This window comes from Delphinapterus leucas, chromosome 1 (genome assembly GCF_059928025.1).
Source record: "Delphinapterus leucas isolate spDelLeu-1000000601 "Yukka" chromosome 1, BTC_Dleu_Yukka2, whole genome shotgun sequence".
Taxonomy (NCBI): domain Eukaryota; kingdom Metazoa; phylum Chordata; class Mammalia; order Artiodactyla; family Monodontidae; genus Delphinapterus; species Delphinapterus leucas.
Window position 1 is genome coordinate 154683117 of NC_143129.1, and position 19141 is coordinate 154702257.

At 43.8% G+C, this 19141-nt stretch overlaps 1 protein-coding gene across 4 annotated transcripts in view; it reads right to left on the reverse strand.

Annotated features, from left to right (window-relative positions):
* The window catches only part of ST3GAL3 (ST3 beta-galactoside alpha-2,3-sialyltransferase 3), a 229152-nt gene that overhangs the window by 59321 nt on the left and 150690 nt on the right, over window positions 1-19141 (reverse strand). For all 4 annotated transcript variants that reach the window (XM_089894613.1, XM_022575499.2, XM_022575498.2 and 1 more), the window contains one exon: window positions 10977-11069. In XM_089894613.1, the coding sequence (XP_089750739.1) occupies window positions 10977-11069 (93 nt within the window). The remainder of the gene's footprint in view (window positions 1-10976; window positions 11070-19141) is intronic.

A 19141-nucleotide genomic window follows, 5' to 3' on the forward strand; every position in this document is an offset into this window, starting at 1 on the left:
GCACAGTGGCTGGCACATAGCAAGGGTGCTATAAAACTGTGATATTTTATACACACAGGCTGTCTGCATCTGCCAATGGAGTGTAAGCTATCGAGGGGAGAGATTTTATGTACCTTATACAATGCTGAAGCTTCTAGCACCTAGAAGAGTGTCTGGTGCATAGGAGCTGCTCAATAAAGATTTGTTGAATGAATGATGTGGTAGCTATTATCATTAGGCCTACTATAGGATAGTGGAGTCAATGTGGCAACTTCTTGAGGGATGAGAGAAACCTGAGTAAGATTAAACAGTGATTCGAAGGAGTCAGTAAAGAGAATGAAGATCGAGGTTCCTGATTTCGGGTCAAAGATACAGGAGAGGCTGGGAAATCAGAGCTCAGGGGAAGGGACTGACTTCTCTATAGAGGGTAGATGTGTCAGAACTCAATGACTAACTGATATCTTGTTGAGAAAGGAAGGAGAAAGAAAAACGCCCAGATTTCTGGCTCAGGTGAGAGTGAATGGTGGTAACAGTGAAATAGGCAACATGGACTGATTAGAATTACTGGAATTTTGGTGAGTTGGATACACCGAGTTTGAGATGCCCAAGAGTCATCCAAGTGGAGCTGTCCAGCAGGAAGTTGGCTATGTGGGTCTAGAGATCAGAAGAGATTTGGGCTCCAAATAGATTTGAGACTTATCAGCATGTATGTGTTAGCTGAAGCTAACACATAGTGAGAAAAGAAGAAAAAGGGCCATAGTTGAACCCTGGCAGACATCAAATTTTTTTTTTTTTTACATCAACATTTAAGGGTGGGCACAGCAGAAAGAGACTGCTTGTAAAAGAGACTGAGAAGGAAAAATAGAGAAACAGGAGGAACGGAAGGGAGTTTAGATGAAGCGTTAATGAGAAGGGAGAGTTGCAAAATGTTCAAAATGGAGGAAGAGATCAATACTGCCAAACTCTTCAGAGAGGTCAAAAAAAGAGGTTCACCCATTGGATGTGTCAGTTAGTCCTTTTGGGTGATCTGGACAAGAGCATTTCAGGGAGGGGAGGGGTGGGAGTGGAAGTGAGAGTACAGAGATTAAGAGTTAGGGGACATGAGGAAGCGGAGAGAACAATGGTAACAAGTCTTCTGCACGCTGCTGGGTGGGGAGACGCTCAGCTTGCTCCCAGGCTAGAAGGACAGTGATTCTGTGGATGTGGATAGTGCTCTATTCTCCTCTGTAACTTATGGTTTGGGACAAAGCTTTACAAGGATGCCTCTCAATCTTACCACTCCTCCCTGGTATTGTAGTGATAAAAGTCCCAGAATCGGGGCTTCCCTGGTGGCGCAGTGGTTGAGAGTCCACCTGCCGATGCAGGGGACGCGGGTTCGTGCCCCGGTCCGGGAAGATCCCACATGCCGCGGAGCGCCTAGGCCCGTGAGCCATGGCTGCTGAGTCTGCGTGTCCGGAGCCTGTTGCTCCGCAATGGGAGAGGCCCCAACACTGAGAGCCCGCATACCGCAAAAAAAAAAAAAAAAAAAAGAAAAGTCCCAGAACCCATGAAGGGCAGAGAAGGAGGGTCTTTGGAATATGGGGATACCAGATACCCAGCTACCTTGACCAGGAGCCCATAAACTTTCAAATCCCCTAGGGCAGTGCAGTAGGCCTCCTGAACCTTCTCACGCGAGAGTCCCAAGACAGGCAGCTGGGACTCTGTCAATACTCCAGACTTCCTGCCTCAGAGAGCTCAGCAAGGTTTCAAAAGCCATCCTTTGCACTCGGGGGAATTTGGCCAGCTTGGACCACGGCAACAATTCCTTAGTAGCATGAGAATCACAGACACACACAGTCTCAGACACAAGCCATGCACCCTGGCCTTCCCAAAGCAAAGAGCGTCCCAAGAGAAGTGAGGTTTTCCTCTGTAGAGCAAGGCAAGAGGGCAATTTCTACACCAGTGCTTCCTGAGCCCCCATCGGGCGACTGGTAGACCTCTGCACTCTGGCCCCTAGCCACCCTGTCCATGGGACAGCAGCTGTGAGAGGCAATAGAATGTGGCAGTTAAGCATATGGGCTAGGCGGTCAGAGTAGGGTTCAAACTGGGCTTCATCACTTCCTATCCGTGTGACCTCAGGCAAACTGCTCGGCTTCTTTACGCCTCCGTTTCCTCAGAGTTAAAACTGTATTAATAACAATCCTATTTCATATGATTGTTGGGAGGATTAAAACAGAAAAAATAGGAAAAGGTCTTAGCAGAGGATCTGAGAAGTCAATATTGACACATCAGTAAGTGTTGCTGGCTGTCAGTGTTGCTGCTGTACTTGGGCACAGCCTGGATTCGGGTTCTGCTTTTGGCTGAAACTGTTCGCCGCAGGCCTCGCCTATGGGTGCATGCTTGTGCCTGACGTTAAGTGGCTTCACTGGTTACCATCGAAAAGACATGATACTCAATCTTTCATCAAAGCACCTTTAAAAAGCCACTCAAATGTTTATAGTAAAGCATTGCTAGGAAAATGGGGAGTGTCAATTAAGATTTTGTGAGTTGTATTTTTTCTTTAAGCCTACATTTTAAATGTTTACCATGACCTATTCTGGGATCTTTATTTCTCCCTGAAAAAACTTCCCTGATTTAACGAAAGTCATTGGGAAAACAGAGTTCACTTAGTGTCTAACATTAAATTTTGCTGGAATGATCTAACATTTATAGCCCCAAGATACATCCTCTCATTTCATTCTCTTGACTAATGAGTTATGCTCTGACTTTTCCAAGATCACACATAGCCCATTAAGTGAGAAAGTTGTGAGAACTTTCTATCTCCAAATCTCATCTCTTTCCAATCTATCATATATTGGTACATGTCAAAATAATTATTTTTCTTCAGTAACTCTCTCCACTGAAAGAGTGTCTCATCAACATTCCTCATTCCCTCAGACTCTCAATCTCCCAAGGGCAGAAATCAATATCCACTCATGAAACACGCATTAAGTGCCTATTAAGTGCTAAAGGTTCTGCTAAGTATTGGCAGCCATGAATAAGACCATGTCTCTATGCTAACAGGTACACAGCCTACTATGTGAGAAGAAACATCAATACATAATTACAAGTACCGTAACAGAGCTATGTGTGCAGCACTATAGCGGGACAGGTTGAGGAAGGAGTAACTGGGTGTGTGCAGGAACGGAGGTCAGGGAAGACTTTCTGTTCCATGAGACCAATAGATGAAAAGCCCTAATCCAATGTTTACAGCAGAGCAGATGCTCAATCAATTTGATTTCCCTTGGACCTCATGCCCCCTCCTCCCCATCCCTCTTGTTAGAGGACGATGTATCCAGGCAGGCAAGGAGGATTTCCCAGCAGACAGCGCAAAGGTGTGAAAGGGAGCAGGCTGGCTTCCCAGAGAAGCAGGACTCTGCACCCTGGATGGGCCAGCCCACCAGCACCCCTCCACTACCACTGCCTGCTCCCCAGTCTGTGCTCAGGCGTAGGAGGCAGTGACTGGGCGGGCTCAAGGAGGAGTGAGGCTTAGGGCCAGAGTGAGAATACCCTTCCCACAGCACTACGTAACGAGAGAGGAGAGAGAGAGAGAGAGAGAGAGAGAGAGAGAGAGAGAGAGAGAGAGAGAGAGGGATTTAAAGGCTTGTTTTTATTAGATCGGGTCAAAACTAACACATCAAAAGAGCTGCCTGAGACCCCTTGTGTCAAAATATTATTACTACAAAAGTCAAAATCCTGAATTTACTTACAACTTTTTGGTCAAAATATCCAGAAACACTAGTTACCCATGAGGAAAAAAATTAAACAATCCTAGATCCCAACACCAGGGATCACGCCTAACAGTAAAACCAAACCAAAACAATAAAAACTCAGATGGATTAATAATTCAAATATAAATAATAAAGCTATAAAAGTACTGGATGGGGCTTCCCTGGTGGCACAGTGGTTGAGAGCCCACCTGCTGATGTGGGGGACACGGGTTCGTGCCCCAGTCCGGGAAGATCCCACATGCCGCGGAGCGGCTGGGCCCGTGAGCCATGGCTGCTGAGCCTGCGCGTCTGGAGCCTGCGCTCCGCAACGGGAGAAAGTACTGGATGAAGATTAAACTACTATGTGTGTATATAAATTCAAAAACTGCTACAGAGGGCAATTTGCCAATAACTTTCAAAATTATAAACACACACAACTTTGGATCCATAAATATCACTTTATTCTAGATAATCTCACATGTGTGGGGAGTGTTGTGTAAAAGAGGTTATTCACTGAAGTAATATTTAGAGTAGTAAAAAATGGCAATTGCCTAACTGTCCATCAGTAGGGAACTGATGCAGTAAACTATAGTTTAGTTCATGGAATGCTGTGTAAAGAAGGGACTTCTGCTTCCCACCATGATAGAATAACAGGGGTGGGATTTACCCTCCTACCTTCAACAACCAGAAAACAAGTCAAAATAGATGAAACAAGTCTTCGGACCAGTGCAGGGATGGGGAACCCAAATAGAGCCCAGTGGTCTTCCTGAGTTGAAAAAAAGCGATCAAAGTTTAGGGAGGGCAAGAAGACTAGAATTTGTGGAGACTACCACAGAGGACAGAGATACTCAGAATGCCCCAGAGATCTGCAAAGGGGTCCCCTCCGATCTTTGGCCAAGTACTGACCTGGGCGTATATGAGAGGAAATTCTGAGGCTGAGGAAAGGCCACCGGGAAGCGGTAGATCAAACAATTCCTGGTATTCATACAGGGCTGGGAATTGTTTGTATTCACAAAACAATTGTGGAAATAAATCAGGCAGAGTGGAAATGCCTTCTAATGCACAAGGCATTGGGTCCAGTCCCCAGACAGGTACTGCGTTAGTTATGGGGATAGATTAGCCCTAGACAAATGGTTGCTCAACACCTGCACTAACAATGTTAAAAGCAAATCTCAAAGGGATACAACTGATTCCAAGTAACTTAACTGCATGTCCAAGCAAAACTAGCACTATTTAAGAGAATATAACAAAATCTAGCACAGAAAAACATAAATTTCACATTGTCTTGAATCTAATAAAAAATTACCAGGCAGGCATACAAAGAATCAGAAAAATATAGGCCATTAGCAGGAGAAAAATCAATCAATAGAAACCATCCCAGAAATGATACAGATGATGGAATTACCAGACAAGGATGTTTAAATAGCTATTCTAAATATATTCTCTATGTTCAGGAAGGTAGAAGAACACATGAACATAATAAAGAATAAAATGAAAGATATAAAAAGACCTAAATGGAACCACAGAGATTAAAAACACAATATCTGAAACGAAAACACACCAGATGGGATTAACAGCTGATCAGACACCACAAGAGAAATACCAGTGGATGTGAAAACATAGCAATATCAACAATCCAAAATGAAACACAAAGAGAAATAAGAAAGAATTGGGGGAAAAAAACACCAAACAAACCTAGCATCAAACAAACCAGTTGGATGAATGGCTTAACATACATGTAATTGGAATCCTGGGAAGGATGATGGGCAGAAAATATATTTGAAAAAATAAGGACAAAATGTATCCAAATTTGATTAAAAAATAAACTGTAAACTATATTTATTTATTTATAAATAAATGCAAGCCAAGAATAATATAAAGAAAACCACAACAAACTGCATCATATCAAATTGCTGAGAACGAGCAATAGGGAGAAAATATCTCAAAAAGCAGGCAGAGGAAAAGAGAAAATTGCATACGAAGTGAAAAAAGGTAAAGGGACTTCCCTGGTGGTCCAGTGCTTAAGAATCCAGCTTCCAATGCAGGGGATGTGGGTTCGATCCCTGGTCAGGGAACTAAGATCCAATATGCCAGAGGCAACTAAGTCCGCACACCACAACTAGAGAGAAGCCCCAACTAGAGAAGTCCACACGCCACAGCGAAGATTCCACATGCTGCAACTAAGCCCTGACGCAGACAAATAATAAAATAAAGTTTAAATGAATAAATAAGGTAAGAAGGACAGAAGACTTTCGTTAGAAACTATACAAGCCAAAAGAAAGTGAAGTTATATCTTTAAAGTACTGCATGTGTGTCAAATTGTCAACCTAGAATTGTATACACAGCCCAAAACAAACAAACTTTCGAAACTGAAGGTAAAATAGACTTTATCAGACAAACCAAAGCTGATAGACTTCATTGCCATAAGATCTTCCTCATGAGAAATGTTACAAGACGTTCTTCAAGCAGAAGAAAAAGAACACCATATAGAAATATGTATCTAACACAAAGGAAGAAAGAGCAACAGTAAAACTAAGTTTGTGGGTAACTATAAAAGAGTTTTCAGGGACTTCCCTGGTGGTGTAGTGGATAAGAATCCGCCTACCAATGCAGCGGACATGGGTCCGATCCCTGGTCCAGGAAGATCCCACATGCTGCGGAGCAACTAAGTCCATGTGCCACAACTACTGAAGCCTGCAGGCCTAGAGTCCATGCACTGCAGTGAAGTGTAGCCTCAGCTCACCACAACTAGAGAAAGCCCACGCGCAGCAACAAAGACCCAACGCAGCCAAAAAAAATTAAATCAAAAAGCAAAGGGAGAATGAAAACAAATCCGAGGGGGGAAAAAAAAAGACTTTTCATCCTAATTTTTAAAAACTTTTAAAATTTAAATTGTGGTAAAATACACATAACATAAAATTTATCATCTTAAACATTTTTAAGTGTACAGTGTACAATTCAGTAGTGTTAAGTACTTTCACATTGTTATGCACTCAATCTCCAGAATGCTTTTCATCTTGTAAAACTGAAACTCTGTCTATTAAATATCCATTAAACAGCAATTCCTCATTTCCCCTTGTCCCCAGCCTCTGGCAACCATTCTATTTTCTGTCTCTGTGAGTCTGACTACCCTAGGTACCTCACATAAGTGAAATAAAACAGTATTGTCTTTCTATGACTGGCTTATTTCACTTAGTATAATGTCCTCAAGGTTCACCCACACCGTAGCATCTGTCAGAACTTCCCCTCTTTTTAAGGCTGAATAATATTCCATTCCATGTATATACCACATTTTATCTTTTCATCAGTTGACAGACTCTTGGATTGCTTTGGCTATTGTGAATAATGCTGCTATGAACGTGGATGTGCAAATACCTCTTTCAGACCCTGCTTTCATTTCTTTTGGGTATATACCCAAAAGTAGAATTGCTGGGTAATATAGTAATTCTACTTTCAGTTTTTTGAGGAACGCCATACTGTTTTCCATAGTGGCTGCACCACCAATTTACATTGTCACCAGCAGTGCACAGGGTTCTGATTTCTCCACATCCTTGTCAACACTTGCTATTTTCTGCTTTTTTGATAGCAGCCACCCTAATGAGTGTGAGGTAGTATCTCACTGTGGTTTTTTTGTTTTGTTGGCTGTGCTGGGTCTTTGTTGCTGCCCGCCGGCTTTCTCTAGTTGCGGCGAGCGGGGGCTACTCTTGGTTAAGGTGTGCAGGCTTCTCATTGCAGTGGTTTCTCTTGTTGCAGAGCACAGACTCCAGGCACATGGGCTTCCGTAGTTGTGGCACATGGGCTCAGTAGTTGTGGCTCGCGGGCTCTAGAGCACAGGCTCAGTAGTTGTGGCACCCGGGCTTAGCTGCTCCGCGGCATGTGGGATATTCCTGGACCAGGGCTTGAACCCGTGTCCCTTGCATTGGCAGGCAGATTCTTAACCACTGCACCACCAGGGAAGCCCTCTCATTGTGGTTTTGATTTGCATTTCCCCAATGACTAATTATATTGAGCATTTTTTCATGTGTTTGTTGGCTATTTGTATATCATCTTAGGAGAAATGTCTATTTGAATCCTTCACCCATTTGTTGTTGTTGTTGAGTTGTAGGAGTTCTTTATATATTCTGGATATTAACACCACATCAGATATATGATGTGCAAATACCTTCTCCCATTCTGTAGGTTGCCCTTTCCCGCTCATTTTTAATTCACTTTAAATAATTAACTGTTTAAAACAAAAATAAATAAGGACAGTGTTGTGTGGGTTTATAATACATCAATGTAAAATATGACAAAAAATAGCACAAAGGGCGGAAGGGGAAATGGAGGTGTACTGTTCTAAGGTTCATAAGCTCTAAGCGAAGTGCTATAATATTATTTAAAAGTAGATTATAAATCAACGATGTATATTGTAAGCTCTAGAATAATCATGAAAAACATAAAACAAAGAGGCATAGCTATTAAACCAACAGTTTTATTTTATGGTAAAATAAAACCATAAAACACACTCAATTAATCCAAAAGGAGGCAGGAAAAGAAAGGGAAAAAAGAAACTAGCAGAAAACTCATAGCAAGATGGTAAATGTAAGCCGAACCACACTGATGATTACATTAAATATAAACGGTATAAACATTCCAGTAAGAGGCAGGCATTGTCAGATTGGATTAAAAAAGCAAGACTCCATTATGTGTTGTCTGCAAGAAACCCTCTCTAATCATAAAGAAACAGATAGGTTAAATGTAAAAGGAGGGACTGCTGCCAACCACACCTCTAAGATCCAGCTTCTCTGATGCTCAAGGGTATAAACATACAAACTCCTTCTCCACCAGAAAATGTAAAAGAATAGAAAAACATATAACATGATGAAACTAAACTAACTTTTAAAAGGCTGGAGTGGTTATATTAATATCAAACAAGGAAGATTTCAGAACAAGGATTATTACCAGTGAAAAAGGGACATTTCAGAAAAATGAAGGAATCTATTCAGCAAGGGGCTACAATCCTAAATGTGTATGCACTAAATGGCAGAGCTTCAAAATATATTGAAGCAAAAACTGATAAATGGAGAATTCAACATCCCTCTGTTAGTAACTGACCATATGTGGAATCTAAAAATAAAATGATACACTTAACCACTGTACCACCAGAGAAGTCCCAGGAAAGACTTCTTAGATAAAACATCAAAAGCAGGGCTTCCCTGGTAAGCCCTCTAAGCCTTCCCTTCCCTCTAAACCTACTAGAACAGCTAAAATTAAAAAGACTGATGTCAGGGATATAAAACAACTAAAACTCTTACACTTTGCTGGCAGGAAAGCAAAACGGTACAGTCACTTTGGAAAACAGTTTGGCAAATTCTTATGCAGTGAAGCATACATCCTCTACACAAATGTTTATGTTGGCTTTACTTATAACAGCTAAAAACTGGAATTAACCCAAATGTCTTTTGACTGTTGAATAGATAAACAACATACAATGTTATGCCCATACAATGGAATACTATTCAGCAATAAAAAGGCACAAGCAACTGCTACACACATGTGTGAATCCCAAATGCATTATACTAAACAAAAGAGGCAGACTCAAAAGGCTACTATATGATCCATTTATATGACATTCTGGAAATACTACAGGGACAGTAGTTGTCAGGGCCTGGGGGTCAAGGGAGGGGTTAACTGCAAAGAAGCATGAAGGAACTTTTGGGGGTGATGTTGGACGTGTTCTATTAACTGTTACGGTGGTTGCACAAAGGTATTCTCAAAACTCATGCAACTATACTAATATGTAGATTTTACTGTATGTAAATTAAACCTCAACAAATCTTTAATAAAACTATGACACCTCCAAACAATTATATATTATGCATTTAAAATATGAGATGAATCCATATATGCTGGTAATAGGATAAACTCTAAGACACATTGTTAGGAGTAAAAAGCAAGATACAGTACAATAAATACATTATGTTCCTGTTTATGGTAATATTGGCTGTCTCTGGGATCTGGAGTGGGAATATATACCCTTTTGTACTGTTTGAGTTTTTTTCCCCACATGCTTGTATTACTTTCAATTAGAAAACCCATACACAGGTCAAGGAAAACTCACAGGTGTCTGGCCCAGGGGCCTGAGCAATGTAGGTCTGAGAAAACCCATGCAAGAATATGGAACATGGCGCCAGACACTGAAGAAGTGCTCAGTAAATAGCTGAGGGAAGCAAAACAGTGGAATCACGTCAGAAGGCAGACCCCAGACAAAGGGATCTCTAACTGAACACCAGATATTCAGCCAGCAGAGCCTCCTGTTTTATACGAGGAGCTAAGCTTGGATTGCTGACATTAGGAAAGAAAAGGAGCATAAAATCCAAATACCCTGGATTTGCTTGTGGGCAAGCTATTTGTCAGCATTCCTTTGCAAGCACACCGTGTGCCCTAACCTCAGCCTTCTAAGGGATGGGGTGCATACCCTTCCCCCGTGAACACAGCCCACCCCAAGAGGCCACCCCTAGGGCTCCTCTGGTGGTCCGAGTGCTACATCCTGACTCCCAGAGGTCCAGAGCAGCCCCTCCTACATCCCCTCCAAGTCAGATAGTCCTATAACTCTCTGAAGGAACAAAACGACCCCAGGGGTCTCACTGCACTCGGACCACAGACAAGACGATCGCAGCACGTCAGGCTCTTTTCCACACCAAGGTTTCAGGAAAGAAAACCCGAAAGGAAAAGGCGGATAAGCAAGCAAGGCCTCTCAGTGGAATTGGGTGAAAGGATCTCCCAGGGTTTGGCACAGCTTCTTTCAGCAGCTCCTGTCAAGGAAATCAGGAACTCTAAAACGCCAGCCTCAGAAACTCCTCTTTACTTCCTGCTTTATTTGGCTTTGCCTCCCTGAAGCCAGGTAGTTGGTCCCAGCTTCCAAAAAAGACTACGAGCTTCTGTGCTGTGGAGCACTGCCTGGCGGCCTCTGGATACCTGGCTTCCAAGGGGAACCACGTAGGTTCTACCTCGTCTCTTTCCTCCACAGAAGCGAGCTGTGCTGGCAGGTACAAGCTCTGAGAGGAAGACGGGGGTAAGGTGTAGCAAGGGCCTAGAGTGGGACTGGAGTAGGAACCAACCAAAAGCAAAGTCCTTTCCAGGCACCCACCAACTCAAGGACACAGGAGGAAAGGTACCACAGAATCTCATTTTCTCAGAGGCACACCACTTGCCACACGGGGCAAGGTGTCTGAGTCCTGGGCCATGGACCAGGCTATCCAGGTGATGGGAAGAAACAGGAGCACTTACCGGGGGAAGATGGCAGTCATCAAGGCTGAAGCATAGCCAGGCTTGCAAGTTCCCTCTGAAAAGTTTGCGTACTTGGTGGCTAACTCAGCAGGCCTATAGGAAGAGAAAGAGAGTCACGGCTTGCCGGGCACTGGGCAGTGGTTACTAGTTCATGAAGAACTGTAGGTGTTTAAACCCTGAACAAAGCTTCACTCCCTACAATCAGCACTTCAGCCCCCTTTCCACACCAAGGCCCTGGAGGTGGGGGTAAGGGGGAGGAGCCAAGAACCCCTAAAGGAATAGGTAGATAAACAAGCAAGGCCCGGCAGTGGAAGTTGGTAAAAAGAGCTCACTGGGTTTTGCATAGATTCTTTGCAGTAAGCCAGATTCCACGGAAATCAGGAACTCCATCCAGGCTCCCCGACTGGGAGAGTAGAGCCTGGAGACCTAAGGAGAGAGCCGCCAGACTTTGATAAAGTCACAGGCACTGCCCTTTCAACCTTCCTGAATATGTCTGCAAGTCGAGCCTCATCCGCCTCTATTCTCTCCACACACACTATGATCCAGTCAGTGGGAACCACTCACAGTGCCCTGAATAGAGATCAAATACATGTCGGGGCGTTTAGTTAAGGAGGCTCTCCTGCTCTCCTATCCTCTGTGCCTGGAATGTTCTTCCTTGTCCTTCTCCACCTGCCTATGCCTCCCGGTCCTTCACAACTCAGCTCAGATGTCAATTTCTCTGGGCATAATTCCCTGACCCCCAGATTGGGCCAAGTGTCTCCCTGCGCTCACTGTCCACCCCCTGCCACCCGCGTTACATGATTGCCCAGCACTCGCTGTACGGAACTGCAACGGTCGGTAGTATGTCTCCCTCACTGCACTGTAAATTCCCAAGGTCAGGGTCTGATTTAACCCTGTACCCACAGTTCTTTGCACAGAGATGGGCACACAGAAGACCCTTATGATCTTCTGAAGGAACAAAATGGCCCTGACAATCTCACTACACTTGGACTGGACATAAGACAATCTCAGGAGCCCATAAGTCAGAAAGCACTGTTTTTCAGAAGGCTGTGAGTTGTAGCCCTGGCTTTGCGGCTGTGTGACTGTAGTGAAGTCACCTCATATCTCTGGGCTTCAGTGTCCATATGTGTTCAGTGTGCAGCTGGAGTCACAGCCCTGCCACCAAAAACCCTGCCCAGTGCAGTCTAGAGAAGACCACAGCGGAAGAACTAGACACATTCAGTGACTGCTGGGGCTGGAGGCCCTGCGTGCTGGGGCACCTGAAGGAGCCCTGGCTCGTTGCCAGTTCCCAGTCCCAACCTCCCCAGTCTCCACCCTTGGGCCAGCTGCCAGCCCTCTGATGCCCAGCTGCTCTGCTGTGCTGGGGCCCTGTGGTGGGTCTTCCCTCAGGGCTGCCTTCTGCAGGGGTGGGGGCGGGGTGGGTCCAGGGTAGGGGAGGCTGGTGCTTATACAGGACAGCCAGAAACTATGATGCCACCGCCTATCATGCGTCATGTGTGATTCACTCAGTGCCCTGTTGAGCCTAGCCCAGGGCCTTATACAGAGTCACTGCTCACTGAATTTAGACAAACTCATCTATATCTATGTGCAATTTCTTCTAAAAAATCTACATTTTTTTAGCTTTCCCTACCAATGAAATTTAAAGCCTGAAATGCAAATATAAATGCTGAGCGACAAGCCGGAGTTGGGCCTTTATAGGCAGAAGAAAGCCAAGGGTTTAACAAGAGAAATTTACATGACAATATTTTCTTACATAAACAACTGTATTTCAGAAATGAAACATAAACTTCAGTGCAATTACTAAACCTACTGGAAGCTTTTGGACTAGGCACAGTGATGAAAACATTATAGCTTTCTTCAATTACTCCTCTCAATAGCCAGGTGAGTAGGTGCTATTAATTATTAATTTACATACAAGCTCAGAAAGATGAAGAGACTTAGTCAAGATCATACAGCTAGTAAGCAGTGGATACTACGTGAAACTATTTCTCTCTAACACGAATGCAGGAGCTATTAATTAATTAATTAATTGATTTTTGGCTGTCTTCATTCCTGTGCAAGGGCTTTCTCTAGTCGCAGCGAGTGGGGGCCCCTTTTCATCTCAGTGCACAGGCCTCTCACTGTCGCGGCCTCTCTTGTTGTGGAGCACAGGCTCCAGACGCGCAGGCTCAGTAGTTGTGGCTCACGGGCCTAGTTGCTCCGGGGCATGTGAGATCCTCCCAGACCAGGGCTCGAACCCGTGTCCCCTGCATTGGCACGCAGATTATCAACCACTGCGCCACCAGGGAAGCCCAGGAGCTCTTAATATGGCACCGCCCTGGTGTGGATCACAGTCAGTGCCATCACAGAGGGAAGCACAGAGTCCAGGGACAGCACGAGTAGTCAGTGCAGTTGGAGATGGGGTAGAGAAGCTCTGGAAGTGTGTAACGAGCAGTGAGGCATTATGAGTCCCTCATATCCTTGTCTCCAATCCCCCACCATCCGCTTACTTGCCTGGTACTGTGGGTTCCGATGGTCTTTCTGAATTCCAGAAAGTTTCACAAAGAAAAGGAAAGACGGATGGTGGTCGTCCCTTTAACATAGTGCATTGCAGAAATGCACGTAGAAATGCATGTACAACAGCAGACAAACCTTCAGCCACATCTTTCCTCTCTCTAGTGAACACCATCAACTTCTGGCAAAATGCTTCAAGAATCAGGGCTCTAGATGTGCAGCGATATGGATGGACCTGGAGGGTCTTATGCTAAGTGAAATAAGTCAGACAGAGAAAGACAAATACTGTATGATCTCACATATATGTGGAATCTAAAAAATACAACAAACTAGTGACTATAACAAAACAAGAAGTAGACTCACAGATATAGAGAACAAACTTGTGGTTGCCAGCAGGAAGGGTGGGGAGGGACAAAATACGGGTGGGAGAGTGGGAGGTACAAACCATGGGGTGTAAGACAGGCTCAAGGATGTACTATACAACATGGGGAATACAGCCAATGTTCCGTAATAACTGTAAATGGAAAGTAACCTTTAAAAAAATGTATAAAAATTTTTTTAATTAAAAAAAAAGAATCGGGCTGTGGGATAGTCCAGGGTCTATGGACTCAGGTAATCCATAATGGAGAAGAAAGAGCACAGGCAAGATGGAACACAGGAAGCCAGAGCCCACCAGGAAAGGCTCTTCCCAGGCCAGTGCGGGGTGGTCAGATATTAAGGATGGAGCAGCTCTAAACCAAACCCCAAGCAACAGTAACTTCTAAAACATACAGCCCTGGGCATAGTGGGCCATGTCAAGTTATTACCAAATTAAAATGCCTTAGAAATGGCCTCCTGACCATCCCAGTGAGAGAAGAATAGGGGGAGTGTTGGGGATTCTGAGTCATACAGCAGGCTGGGACCTCTGGGGCAGTTAGCGGTCAAAACCACCAAGATTAACGGTCTCCAACTCCCTCGGGCCAGAATAGTTAGTTTCTCTAAGGCGCTCACACTCCAAATGCCAGGAGGCCCCCACAGATGTCTGATCAAATCATCCAGCCCTTGTTCTTCTCATACTCTGCAGCTGGCCTCTCATTTGGGGAGATTTAGCATTTCGACCAGTAAGAGCACCATTGTCCTGCAAACGTGACTACCAAGCGCCTGGGGTGAAGAGTGTAAACCACTGCACTCTTAAGAGGAAATCCAGATGGAGAGGCTGGCACCTAAAAGAAGGAACCAGACTTCCACGCCTCTGCTTCACTCAGAAGCCCCAAGTTTAAGGAATCAGGTCAAACAACAGGTTGTAAACGGGAAGAATACAGGACCTGGAATTAGAAGCTTTCATAAAGGACACTGCAAGCTGCGTGACCTTGGGCAAGTGAAGGACAATCTGCTTCTCAGCTTCCTCATCTGCAAATGGGAGCCACTCGGCTCTCAGGGATCTCGGGGGGTGTGGTGAAAAAGAACATTTGGAGGGGCTGGCTGTCCTCTAGAGCACCACACAAATACTTCGTGACAGGTGAGGTGGCAGAGCTTTCCAATGCTCAAGTTTGGATTCTGTCCTGGGAAGAGTCACTGAATGATTTCCAGTGGGAGAGTGCCCTGACCACCGTGTGCATTTTAAGGATCAACATTTGGGAGCTGAGGAGTAGCATGGCAAAAGGCTGAAAGAAGCAGTCCCTGAGATAGAAAAATAATCAGGAGAGAGTGTGATGTCTCAGGTGCCAAAGGAATGAAGTGTCTCAAGAAGGATACAGGGACCAACTGCATCAAACACTGTGCTCGGCCTGGGAAGGTAGCCATAAGATTGACAGCTGTATTTGCCAACAGGGAGGTTGCTCTTGACTTTGAGTAGAGCTGTTTCACTGGAGTGTGGGGGTGAAATGCTGCTTTCATCGGGTTTCAGAGAAAACAGAAGAATTGGAGCCAGGGAATAGAGACTACCATTTTTAGAAGTTTTGCTATAAAGAGAGACAGAGAAATGGGGCAATTGCTGGAGGGGAATTGCAGGGAAAGATTTTTTTGAGGTTAGGTAATTTTTCAGCATGCATATAAGCTGGTTAGAATAAGAGGAAAACTCAAGCATGATGCAACAGAAATGGGACAGTTGGAGAAATGTCCCCGAGAAGGTGAGAGAGGGAAAGGATCTACCACAAAAGTAGAAGGGTTGGCCTTAGCTCTGTCTACCCTGCCCTGCCCTGGCTAGTGACTACCTATTCATCTTGCAACATTCGGGTGAAGCACCACTTCCTTTGTGAAACTTTTCCTGATTGCTTCCCCCGCCAAGCAGAACCAACCTCTCCTGCCTGTGGACCCCATTTTACCTAGAGCTGACAGTCACCTGACCTTGCTCACTTGTCCCCACTCTCTCTCCCACCTCCTTCCCTTCCATCCTCTCACTCGTTCATTCATTCATTCACTCAACAGATATTTAGAGGCAACAGAGTCACTCTGCTTGGGTTTGTACCCTGGCTCCATCCCTTACTAGCTGGGCATGTTATTTAACTGCTCTGTGCCTTAATTTCCACATCTTTAAAACTGGAATTATACTAATACCTCATAAAATTCTTGTGAGGATTATGTTGACAATACAATATTTAGTACAAGCCTGGCACATAGTTCTCCCTCAGTACATGCTAACTGTAACAGTCTCGTTGTTGTTATGTGCCAGATGCTGGCCTGGGATTAGGGATACAGTGATGACTAGGACATAACTATGGCCTAGCACTTGTTACCCTGAAGAATAAACTGTCCACTTAGGGACTTCCCTGGTGGCGCAGTGGTTAAGAATCTGTCTGCCAATGCAGGGGACACGGGTTCGAGCCCTGGTCCGGGAAGATTCCCACACACCGCGGAACAACTAAACCCATGCGCCACAACTACTGAGCCTGTGCTCTAGAGCCCGTGAGCCACAACTACTGAGCCCATGTGCCACAACTACTGAAGTCCGCGTGCCTAGAGCCTGCGCTCCACAACAAAGAGAAGCCGCCGCAATGAGAAGCCCGTGCACCGCAACAAAGAGTAGCCCCTGCTCACAGCAACTAGAGGAAGCAACCAAGACCGAACGCAGCCAAAAAATAAATAAATAAATTAAAAAAAAAAAAAAAGGAATAACTGTCCATTTAAACATCTTTCTCTCCCAGACCATGAAATCTGAGTATAGTGCCTAGCACAGAGTACCATGCATGGCACTGACTATATAAGTACCCAACAAAATGTTTTTTGGACTGAACTCAATTGGTTACCTTGACTTGGAAGGTTAATTGACAGGAAGTGTGGGTATGAGGTGGTGATGGCTGGAGAAAATGAAGAAAGGACTTTGAGGATTAGGACTGTATAGATCAGTGTTGCTGGGCATCTCGTGACCAATGGGCTAATTTCTAGAACCTCTCAGAAAAGACTGAACTTAGCCCCCTACTGTGCCCCCTCCCTCATTCCAGGTGCTAGTTTACTGGAAGCAGTTCAAGGAACTGGTTGCAAGAACAGAGTAAGACCATGTGTGTAACACCTAGCACACTGCCTCACAAACCATAGTTAACAAATATTAGCTTCTTTTAAAGCAAATATAGCAACTTAATCAAGGTAGCCAGTACAGTCGTGCTGGGAGGACCTGCTTATAAACACAGGTAAGAACTCTCAGCACAGAGTTCACCCCACCACTGCTTCTTCAGTTCTATCCTCTCTAACCTTCCTGGAAGATGCACTTCTGCAATTACTAGAGGGATGCTTCTGGAATGACGACATGATTTGGGAAATCGCAGAAGCAGCTTAGGTTAGCTTTAGTAATCCCAGCTCGTCATTAAACATTTTCATTTTCTTTTTTTTTTCCTGAAATAGCCTTTATGTAAGAAAGGTTATTTAATACTGCCATAGAGCCTTTCAAGCTCCAAGATGGAAAGTTTTCTCCCTAAGGACAATTTCTATCTCCTCTGACTGCCTCTCCCCCACGATTACAGGTCTGCTGGCTCTTCCTGAATTATCAACCGTCTCTTCATTCACCCACATCTGGGGTGTGCCAATACATCCTGCCCTGGGCATCACTGACCCTTTGCTCTTTGGGAACTCCACTGCAGACTTGGGCTTCTATACGGTTTTGCCTCACTTACAGTGATCTGTGATAAACATGGAGGCACTGTCTCATGTCTCTTGTATCACTTTAAGAGAAGAGGGACTGCTTGATTTGCGTGATCTGGAATTTGGGGTATTTCTCAGCTCTGGAGGCCCTGCCTTTCAGCTCTTGCTACTGGGCACTGCAGTATCTTCTCAACAAATCAGCCACTCTGCTCTTTGATCAGTGATTCTGGAGCTGACATTACTGCAGTTTATCTTTGTCTCCAGGGCCTTGTAATTTACTTCATTTTGTCTGGGAGGATGCTCTCTAGTAAGCTCTCGCAAACGCTTTAGCCTGAGCTGTATATGCAATTCTCACCGAGACTTTCCACCAGGAATCTCTTGCAACTGCTCCAATTCAATTTTGTTTCTACATTTTATTAAAACACACACACACACACACACACACACACACACACACAGTTGACATAATTATCTAATGTAACTTTACAATAATCCTTTAAGGAGTACAGCCCTTAGACCTAGGCATGTGGGGCTAAAAGAGTCCAAGAGAAGCATGTGCTGGAAGATGTGCTATTCTCTGTTTACACTATAAAATTTCAAATGATAAAATTTGGTAGGGATTGCACTGACTCTGTACGTTGTTTTAGATACTATAAACATTTTAACAATATTAATTCTTCCAATCCATGAGTACAAAATATCATTCCATTTATTTGTGTCTTCTTCATTACCTTCATCAGCGTCTTATAGTTTCATTGTAAAAAGCCTTTCGCCTCCTAAGCTAAATTTATTCCAAGGTATTTTATTCTTTTTGATGCAACTGTAAATGGGATTGTTTTCTTAATTTCTCTTTCTGATAGTTCATTATTAGTGTATAGAAACACAACTGATTTTAGTATATTGATTTTGTATCTTACAACTTTATTGAATTTTTAAAAATCATTCTAACAGGTTTTTTTTTTTGGTGGAATCTTTAGGATTTGCTATATATAATATTGTCACCTCTAAATACAGACAGTTTTACTTTTTCCTTTCCAAATTGGATGCCTTTTGTTTCTTTTTCTTTCTTAATTGCTTTGGCTAGGACTTCTGGTACTACAATGAATAAAAGTGGTGAGAGTGGCCATCTTTGTCTTGTTCCTGATCTTAGAGGAAAGACTCAGCTTTTTTGCCATTGAGTATGACGTTATCTGTGGGTTTATCATATATGGTCTTTATTATGTTGAGGTACATTTCCTTTATACCCACTTTGTTGAGAATTTTTATTATGAATGGATGTTGAATTTTGTCATATGCTTATTTTGTATCTACTGAGATGATCATATGATTTTTTTCTCTTCATTTTATTAATGTGGTTTATCACATTGATTGATCTATGGATGTTGCACCATCCTTGCATCCCAGGAATAAATCCCACTTGATCACAGTGTATGTTGAATTTTAATGTATTGTTGAATTCTGTTTGCTAAAATTTTGTTGAGGATTTTTGCATCTGTGTTCATCAAAGATATTGGCCTGTGATTTTCTTTTCTTGTAGTGCCTTTGTCTGGTTTTGGTATCAGGATAATGCTGGCCTCATAAAATGAGTTTGGAAGTGTTCCTTCCTCTTCTATGTTTTG